Raw genomic sequence first — 10,505 nt, 5'->3', positions numbered from 1 at the left:
CAAGTATAAACTAAGATTTCTAATGTTTACAGCAAAAAAAAAAATGATTGTTCATATAATAAAATAAATAAATTGTGCACTCTACGTCCTTGTAATGAATTAAAAGACAGTTTTTTTTAAAATCACTAGTAATAAAAAACTAACATATCGGAAATAAAAAACACTTCTATGCCTTACTCAGATTATCAATGATTTAATAAAATAAGTTGATGGAATGTCCATTCTTTAAGAAAAACTTGTGTATATAAAACAAAAATCAAAATACTAGTTCCATTTACAATGGTAATATTCACATCCTATTTTCCAGTTTTTTTTAAGAAATAGTTATGTAAACAAACAAAGAAAAATGGTTGGTCCTATTCCTTTTCCGTCCAAAACTACCTAAACATGTGAGAAATAACAATCTAGCGACCTAAATTTACTATGCATATTGAAAAATGTAGGGTAAATAAAGTAAATTATTTTCTTTGAAAAAGAGATATATTACATTAATCTTTTCTACTTCATTATCGTTAAATTAATTTTAAAACATCAAAAGTACTGAGACTTAAATAACTGAAACAAGACTTAAAAAAGAAAAAGGCAATTTTACCTTATTTTAAATGAATACATATAATATCCCGTTTTAACAACCAAAACCCACCATAAAAACACCATAACAGTAATAGATAAATAGAAAAATACCGAAATAAAAAATTTCAACAATATTAAATTTATATTTTGGCTCAGAAAACCCACCCAACAAATTACTAAATGAATACTTATACTAAATATGGATATTATTTAACTCATTTAAATATACGAAATTTAACAACAAAATCCTGTCATAACTACATATTCAATTAAACAAGTAGAACTTCCGACTTCGGGGACCTCGTTAACGCATACCGTTAAAAGTATAATCAGAAGCATAAATTATAAAAATAAAAAATATCAAAAATTGGATGCAACAGCATCCACATGCAGTTCGTTCATTGAGTACCGTAAAAAAGTTTACTACCAAAATCAAAATAATATTGGGTGCAAAAACAGGGACAGTTGCGCTGGAGATTTTCACGAAATACTCTAGCTGATGTGAAAAACAAATGTTCTTAAAGAGATACCAAGTAAAGGAGAGTAACATTAAAAACACACTAAATAACAGTCGCAAAGCAACCAAATATAAGAAATTCTTCCTAAGACATCCTCTGAGCAGCTTCCTTGGCAATAAGCTTTTCCTTTGCCCGGGTTTTGGCTTGGGATTTGGATCCCATGATTCCACCACCCCACTTCTTTCTGTATTCGTCATATTTGTCATTGAAGTTAGCCTGAGAGGGATGTCAAACACGTTACATTAGTATTTTACAAGAGCAGTGAAGGAATAAAAGAAACAGAATAAACTAATCAACACTACCTTGATAGCCTCCAAGACTCTGCTGAACTCTAATTTATCTTCATTCTTAACAGTTGTCAAGCACAAAACAGATGCTGTTTTCTTATGGACGACCTGATGGGATACGGATTACAACAATCATTAAATTAGAGCAGCCATTGAAATTCAGTTATACAGCATGACAATCACAATATACAACGAAACAATACCGTTCCCAAGCGAGCCTTTCCTTTCACAATGCAGTATGGGATTTCCATTTTCCTGCACAATGCTGGAAGCCAGACAACCAATTCAATTGGGTCCACATCGTGAGCAATCACAACAAGTTGTGCTTTGTTCTGCAAGGTAACAAAAACACAACATTAGCCACTTATTATTCACTTATGACAATAAAATGATGGAGTACGAGTAAACTACAAATACAAAGTGATAATAAAACAGAAGACAACCTGCTCAATGAGGTAGGTAACATGGTTGAGACCATACTTCACATTAATAGGCTTCTTGGCCTCGATAGTTTTTCCCTCAGCCTCTGCCTGTGCCCTTTTCAAAAGTCTCTCTTTCTTTTCTGCTTTATCCTCTGGCCTGTACTTCAACAGGATCTTAAACAGACTTGTTGCTGAAAATTAGGTTATTAAAGAACATCAGTATCAGGAACAGGGAATACTAAATAAAACAAGTGATAACTATATTTCAATAAATAAAGTACAGTAAAAATAATGAATAACAACAACCTAGCAATCAAAATTATCATCAGCGATAGTGGGATAAACTCTCTCAACTTTCATATCGAAACCACTGATAACTTCGCGTAATAGCACGCTACCCTAATTTCCCTAATGGTCACCACTACATACATATCTGATAACACTAGCTTGAACAGTTTCGTACTTATCTAAATAAACCACGCATCTCAAACAACATAAATATAAGAAACACTACCTCAGATAACAACTACAAAATATATATCAGATCCAATACTATACAAAATTAATCTGACCTAGGTTTTTGTCGAGTGTCTTGGTAAACTGGTTCAAAGCTGGAGGAACCTTCAACCTCTGCTTCAGAATCCTCTTCTTCCTTTGAATCTGAACGGTCTTGGGCCACTTGACGAACCGAGTCAAGTCTCTCTTCGGCGGCAACGCTCCTCCGATTCCGAACTGCTTCGGACGCTTCTCGAAAAGCGGGTTAGTAACCTTCTCCTGAGATTCAAAAACAGAAAAAAAAACACAATCAGAACAAAAACCGATAACAAAACGGAATCACAAACCTAATTGAATTCATAGTAGTTAGATACATACAGGCTTCTTCTTGGAGGCAAGAACCGGAGCTTTTCCACCACGCTTGGGAGCCTACGAAATTAAACATAATAAGAATCACACATTACACAAATGCAGACGAGGTTTCACATCAAAATCGACGCAATGGTTAAATCAACGCTAACAAATTCGAAGCGTATAAATGAAATAAAATAGAATCGAAGAAAATGCCGAAACATGTTCAGAACAGAGGCACGGAATTTTTGTGACTCACCATTGCTGCAGCTGCTATGTGGCGATGCGAGGAGCTCTGAGTAAAACCCTAACTAGGGTTGTGTTTATATATGAGCAATGGGCCTGGAAAGATCCCCTTCGGCCCAGTTAAAAAAGAAAATAGTATTCTTGTGTTCATTATTAATTAATTTGTGCTAATTTAACTAATTTACATGAATTAAAAAAATTTCAGTATTTTCTTAAAACAAAATGTATTACATTGAACTAATATACATAAGGTATTATAAAAAAATTATCATTTATTTTTTCTATAAGATAAAATGTATTCTGATTAATAAAGAATGTAAAGTCTATTTGTTGCGGTGAGAATGGATAATGGAATATAAAAAATTCTTATATTTGAAAATATAAATTAACATGGGGATCATTTGAAGTTCATCATATAGATAGCTCTAGGTATAAGAGTGTAGATACTTAATCAAATTTTCATTTAACATTTTTTTTATTAAATTTTTTATAATATTAATTAACTAAATTCACTTTCTTGATTTCAAGGACTGGTTTGGATTTGGAGAGACGAAGATAAAAGATTAAAAAAAAATCGTTAAGAACGCATCTTAACAAAATCATACCACTAAAAAATATCATAATAAATACATACATATATCAATTGGATGCTACACATCTCTGAACTTGCGGCATCATTATCAATGAAACTTAAACTTTATGTTAATCTACGATCAAAATTTCTGTATCTTTCAACTACTTCAACCTGTTATGAACGAATTGGACGCTTAATTTTATGATTTTCAACAATTTTTAATTAATGGTAAGAAAAATGTAGTAGAAGGAGTGTGCTGCAAAGCATTATTAATAATTTAGTCTTAAATTTAAAATTTGGGATGTCTTTGGATATTATTGTAAATTTTATTTTAACAGAACTTTTTCATATCAAGAAAGTTTGTATATAGATAAAGATAATATATGTTCGTCATTTATTAAAACAAAGCAAGCTGTCTTCTATTGATAACTATAAATATTTTTCATACACAGGGGTCAACTTAGAAGGCTTTTAGGAGACTATGCCCCCAATTTTATTTTATTTTTTATAAAATATTTTTTAAACTTTTTATATTAATTTTTATTTCTTTTATAAGATATAATATCTAATATTAATAAATAATAAAATTAAAAACAAATATAATAAAGAATAATAAAATTTATTGAAATATTTTTTTATTTTATTTTATTTTAAATTTCTCATCTATTGTATTTATTTACTAAGCTCGCATATATTTTCTTTTGTTTTTTTGTTTTACAAGATAAATAAAAAGCTAGACACAAATTCATTCTCTTCGTTCTCATTTTTTCATTTGTTCTCTCTTAAGATAAAAAAAAGGTAAATTTCGTTTGTCTATTAATGGGAGAATATTATTTGATATTTAGTTTTTTTTATTTATCTTATGAGTTTTTTGTATATTTATTTTGTTATGAATATATTTTTTATTGTATGTTTTTCGTAATCATTTTTTAAGCGTGGCTTGATTATCACAAATTTGTGTTTAGTATTTACGTTTCTCAATCTTTGATTAGATTTTAATAAATTATTTTTTAGTATCATTTTTTTAAATAGGTTTATTGATGACAAATACAATAATAATTGATTTTTTGTGGAGATAAAATAAAAAATACTAGTAAATATGAAAACAATACAAATTTACCTCTTCATATATTTTCAAGCATGAGACTAAGAATTCAATTGTCGAAGTGGATGAATCCTCCCTTAAGATTCAAAGAATTATATGTGAATTTAATATTAATTCTTTGAAATTATAGGTGGAAATTTTCATATATTGATTATTTAAAACTTATTCTAAGAAAATGTTCTTAGATATGAGAATATTCGGTTAAAAAGATGAAATTAGAAAAACTTAATTAAAAAAGATTTCATATCAAATAGATCTTCAATACTATCATTTTTCTATAAAAAAATACACAAGGAGATTTCAATACTAAATTATACATACTTTTGTTATGTTAGTGATAATAATTAAATATATAAAATTTAAGAATTATTTTGGCACCTTTAAAATTTTTGATCAAGAGCTGTCACTATTCATACATATTATTTTAAAGAAAATTGTAAACTCTCCCTATAAAAATATTTTTTGGTAAAATTCCCATATTCTCTCATAACATATCACTCATCCAAAAATTATTTCATATTACTTTTGTTATCAAGGTCAATTTGATAATATTATTTTATTATCTATTAAAAATCTACTATTTGTGTATCATATTGGTTAAATCATTTACAAATTTTATATATAAATTCGCTCATTTCACCTCCAAAACTCAAACTCTTAGAATGTGTTTCTTTGTGAAGATAAATTTGAGAAAAATAAGTGGATAAATTTAAGTCGATTTGAAAGTAAAGTTTTTGTGTTTCTTTCAAGCATTTTGAAAATGAGTGAACTTAAAAGTTTGTGAGTGATTTAAATCATGTATAGGTACACAAAAATTAATAGATAGTAAATAAATATTATCAAATTACTCTTGATGTCAAAAGTAATATAAAATTATTTTTGGATGATTTTTTTTTTAAAACTGTTATTCAATATTTAAATAATATTTGACTATTTGCCTAATAAGGCCCGTTTATCATTCATCCAAATTTATTCTGTTTTATTGTTCTCCTTATAAAAGGAAGAGCGTAACCCTCCACATGACTATCAAGCTAAAAAAAATTAGAAAAAAACATGTAGTCTGTAGGAAATGAACCTGGCTCTTACGGATTTGAGAAAGGGAAATAAGAGATAAAGAAAAATATAACAAACTTAGTTTATAATAATTTCAATTAAAAGTTACTTAAATGTATCTAGAAATGTGAATCCCATGGAAGGTAACTAAACGAGTAACTGTTATATGTAAATTTGCATTGAATGTGCTCCAAATACCCTTCACCGGTATGACAAATCTCTTGGGTGATCTATAATTGAAGCGTAAATTCATTTTAGTTTCTTAGCACGCTTTTCTCAGTTCACTTATTTCACATACAATAATAACTTTCATTGTCCCTTGCTCCAACTCTAAAACATGATATTAGTTATTGTCTAACTTTTAAGCGATCCCACAGTATACTATACATTAAATAAAACTAAGTTCTTATTCTAGAAACCTCAATGTTCTTTAGACAAGTGCTTCTATGATGATAGTATTCATCGAGAAATGTTGGAATGTAGTTGTATTGGACGAACTTTCTCCATGACAGAACTTTCAAATGGCATATCTTCTACCCGTGTTATTACCACATGAGATTCCTAATCTAAAGTGCTACTGCAACCAATAATTAATATAAGGACGATTATTGCTACTCCTCAATCGATCCTTACAAAAACGATGGCCATAATTTCTTCATGCATCTTAAAATATTGATTCAAGAAAATCCATAGAACTAATATCATCATCTAAACACGCTGGACTAGTATTGCATCGTAGTTCCCAAATAACATAGTTATTCATATTGGCACCCGCTTCTCTAAGCCAATAATAATCAAGAAAAGGATAACTATCCATTCGTGAGGGATTTACATGCATAAATCCCCACTCTTAATAATGACCCTTGATCGGCCTCTCGGTCCTGTAATAATATCACTAAAATGAATTGACCGAGAGTTCATAACATGAAAGGATAAGAAAGCATGAGCAACGAATTATACCTATACCAAACGTCTTAGTGTTATTAATAATACGATAATTTAATGAGATACATCTACTCAACAATAGACTAAGTATCTCTGATTTGGGGAACGTATTAGAAACAACACAGCCATTCAGTAATGTCCAAAGTACAATGACGTTTCTTAAATTCCCCAATATCCATCCCGACCACAGCTTGTACGGAAAGCCTGCTGCATGGCAAATCAGCAACCATTCATCAGAATGCATCGAAGATAAACAAGAGACATGATAATTATTTCTTTCTTGCCAAACAAAATTAGGAAGCTATTGTTTGACCCAGACTAAAGTACATGCATATGCAATAGAAAAATATAATGTAACAAAGCATATGAAAGCATCTTTACTTGCCATCTATCCTATTTAAAATTTACAAGCTTGTCGAAGAAGTCACTATAAAAAACAATGGGAGAAATAACATGTTATAGATGTGCTAATTTAATCAGATAATTCTATTTAATTTCTCTATTCGAATCTCCAATATACCGATTGATGTCTCCAGCACCCTTTTTTTCCCATCTAAAATATCTCATTTCTGTCCACACATCTTAAGCTTCAGATATAATGGTATTTATGTCCATTACAAATTATGTTTATTTAAAACCAAGCACCGCCTAAAATAGCCCTATCCCACTAGATAGATAGTATTATTGATCACACAACGCAATTATTTGGACTTGTTTATCGCTCACCATGATCTATCCCTTCAGGTCTGAACTTCCTCTCCTTATCAGTGCCTCGGGTGGCCTTCTTTTACAATTATCCTATATCATGTTCTTTTGTTGCTCCATATCCATCTTAACTCACTCTTTTAATCACATTTCTACTACTCCCACCTTGTTATCACCACCTCTAAAGCTTAACACATATTACCATAAAATAAAACTTACTTTGAACTTGGTCAGTACTTTGGAGTTGGTCACAAATAAATCCAATGAAGTTATCCATTTTAAACACCCAGTTTGTAAACTGGCACGTAAACTTTAATATCACCATCATCTTGTAATACTGAACCATACACTTATTCAAAACCCATAAAAGCAATAACACTCTTTCCTAGGCATACAACTTATTACGTATCTATATGACAAGAAAGCACTTTAACCAACATAAGTAATCACAATTGAATTTTTAATCATACCTTCAACTAGTTGATGGGAGAAACACCCTTATAAGCTCTTTCACAGTAATCTTTTTTCTACAGGTAGGGCATTTTCCCTGAGCGCTTATAGCAGCCTTGATGCAATTCTTGCAAAAAATATGACCACACCTTGTCGACATTTCTTCTGCCAAAGGACCCATACATATTGGACAGTTGAAAACAGGCTCAATTCGAGGTTCAGGAATCATTTTAGCATTATCACTCTACAAAAGAAATATTCAATTCAGAAATTGGATTTCCAGTAAATCTTCACAATAGTTTATCAAGTTCTTTAGTTGTTTGATAGAAACAGGCCATTTAACAAAATTAAAGGTTGAAGGAAATTAACTTATGATTGAAATAATAAACTGCTCTAAAAATACAACATATGTGAAAGCAACCCGAGATATACCAAAAACATACAAAATCAATGAAATAAATAAAAAATAGAGTAGATAAATGGCTAAAGATCACAGCCAGAAGTATATGATGAAGTGGCAATACCAAATTATTTTTAACAAGGTGGATATGCAACTTTTACTAATCTAACAGCTATTTTATTCAGATGAACAAAAGATGAAGTGCAAAACATAAAACAGTGTGCCATCTCACTAAGGATTTTTTTACCATAGAACTGCTACTGCCTTCTAAATTTATATACTTCTCACAATTAATAATTGTTTGATTTCGCAATTCTCTTCTGCGCTTGTTGCGCCGAGTCTGATCTTCTGCAACAGTCACGAATAACAGACATGTTAATCACCATTATAATAAGTAATCTAAAGATTAAAAGCTATGAAAAAAACATCCCAGACAATAGATGTTGGTGGTGGGCAGAAAACCCACAAAACAACAGACCACAAAAGCATAATGAACAATATCATATATGATTACAATTACTTTTAATTAAATTGAAATCCAGAATTTGAATTTAATACTGTTATTTCTTTAGCAACTGATATGGTTTGCATTTATAAAGTTAATATGCGGGATACATTAGCAGGCAGAAATCTCAAAGTCCCTACCATCAGATGTTGGGGCAGGCAGAAAGCTCCCAGGCAACAAGGCCAAGAAAGCAGAAAGCAACATAAATTCAATGATACCATACAAGACTACAACTTTTTTTAATGAAATTGAAATCCCGAGTTTAAATTTACTATTGTTTTGCTTTAGCAACTGCTGAACCCTGCTTGTAAAAGTTAATCAGTGGGATACAGTAACACTTGTACAACACCCAATAATGCAATTAGCATAGAAAAGCAATGGGGGAAAGTTTGGTGAGGCACTACCGAAATATAATATAGAGATTTGCGATGAAGGGAAAAGATGGTTTTAATTTCAGTGACTGATAACAACACACTCCCTCAATTGTATAAACACATCGTAGCTACTCTTGCCTATAAACAAAATATGTACATATCGTAGCTACTCTAGCCTTCAATTAACTTAGTTTATGCAAGTGTACTGGCTAAGAGGTTATCTTATATAACAACTATTGTATTCTTCTAAAAACATAATGTTCAACATCAGCTCAACCTGGTGAAAAAAATATAGGCCAAAGTGGAGAACAATGTTACCTAGTTCAACATCAACTACAGTCCTCCCTCGGTTTCTTCTGGATTTGTTTTTAGCCTATGATGGAACACAAATGAGAATAAAAAAGAATTTAATTTCCAACAATAAAATATAATAAATGAAAAAAATAATAGAAAAAACCATGAATGAGGGGAGATAAACCTCAGCAAAAGCCCCTGGGGTACATTCAACAACATCATCATCAATGTCTTCCACATCAATCATGGTCGGCTGAGAGGCCGGTGGCTGCTGTTCAACTATAACTACTTGTGGCCCTAACTGTATTGAAGGTCCCTCGTGCTCACGATTGTCACCAGCTGGCACACGATTAAGGTCAAGGTCCAAGACTGCCTTTCTCCTCCGGTAGCTTCTGACTGCAGGTCCCTTGCCTGTCCGAGAATTCATTGGTACACTACTCCCGTACCCAAGCAGCAACCTGAAAAACCCAATATCATAACACACAATTAGTAAAAAATCACTCTTAGACCAAGGCCAAGGGATAACAAAATTAGGCAAACTCTTGCGATTAACACAATCATAAAACTGAAAAAACAGACAAAAAAAGTTCAACATCTCAGACAATCTAAAACATCAAAAAACATAGCCGGCAGAGCTGAATAGAATATTAGAGTTCCATTCCCATCTTTCCATGGTATTTCTCACATGACTAACTTTCTACACACCTACACAAGCCATCACAGAGCTATATAACATAAAAACCTAAAACGTGGTTTACTTCTCGAAGTGACCGGATCCAATTATACCTTACATATCAATCAATTCGTCAGCGGAATACACACAAAAACAAATTAATCTACCTACAAGAAAAAAATCGAAAAATCGCATACAGAACAAAAGGTAAAGGAACGAACCGATGGAGACGAAGATGAAGCGTTGAAGAAGAGGAAGTTACGTTGCGGTTGAAAAGAATGAGAGAAATAAAGTGATGTGGTAAAGGAATTGAAAGAGAGAGATGCAGTGGCGGCGAATCGACGGAGAAAGGGGAGAAGGGGGTTAGGGTTTGGAGAGAATTCGAAGGGAAGGGTTGTGACTTAAAAGGGCACGATGGAAGAAATGAAGGAGGACATAACACTGTTGTGAACGGAGACACGAACGAAACCACTCGGGTCCAACCCAGCCACACGCGCTTCCATTAACCGTGGCCAAACAGCACTTAACACGTGCT

General features: G+C 31.7%; 2 protein-coding genes across 3 annotated transcripts; both read right to left on the bottom strand.

Annotated features, from left to right (window-relative positions):
- Positions 1-974: 974 nt before the first annotated feature.
- Positions 975-2,991, bottom strand: LOC114168297 (60S ribosomal protein L7a-1). The gene is made up of 7 exons (XM_028053053.1): positions 2,906-2,991; positions 2,674-2,724; positions 2,373-2,574; positions 1,822-1,991; positions 1,582-1,710; positions 1,394-1,486; positions 975-1,307 (listed from the first exon to the last, which is right to left on the bottom strand). The coding sequence occupies exons 1-7, from the start codon at positions 2,906-2,908 to the stop codon at positions 1,176-1,178; spliced, it is 780 nt and encodes a 259-aa protein (XP_027908854.1). The 5' UTR covers positions 2,909-2,991; the 3' UTR covers positions 975-1,175.
- A 3,274-nt stretch (positions 2,992-6,265) lies between these two features.
- On the bottom strand, positions 6,266-10,465 carry LOC114169776 (E3 ubiquitin-protein ligase RNF4-like). Of its 2 annotated transcripts, none has more exons than XM_028055074.1 (6): positions 10,192-10,465; positions 9,482-9,755; positions 9,322-9,376; positions 8,372-8,472; positions 7,745-7,968; positions 6,266-6,773 (listed from the first exon to the last, which is right to left on the bottom strand). In XM_028055074.1, exons 2-5 carry the CDS (start codon positions 9,722-9,724, stop codon positions 7,747-7,749), a joined length of 621 nt encoding a protein of 206 aa, XP_027910875.1. In that variant the 5' UTR covers positions 9,725-9,755; positions 10,192-10,465; the 3' UTR covers positions 6,266-6,773; positions 7,745-7,746. The 2 variants fall into 2 exon arrangements, with proteins under 2 accessions (XP_027910875.1, XP_027910873.1); XM_028055072.1 differs by having other exon boundaries at positions 6,326-6,776.
- Positions 10,466-10,505: the final 40 nt, after the last annotated feature.

Source organism: Vigna unguiculata, chromosome 11 (genome assembly GCF_004118075.2).
Source record: "Vigna unguiculata cultivar IT97K-499-35 chromosome 11, ASM411807v1, whole genome shotgun sequence".
Classification (NCBI taxonomy): Eukaryota; Viridiplantae; Streptophyta; class Magnoliopsida; order Fabales; family Fabaceae; genus Vigna; species Vigna unguiculata.
Note: the sequence above shows the minus strand (reverse complement) of the source record. Positions and strands in the feature narration are given on the sequence as shown.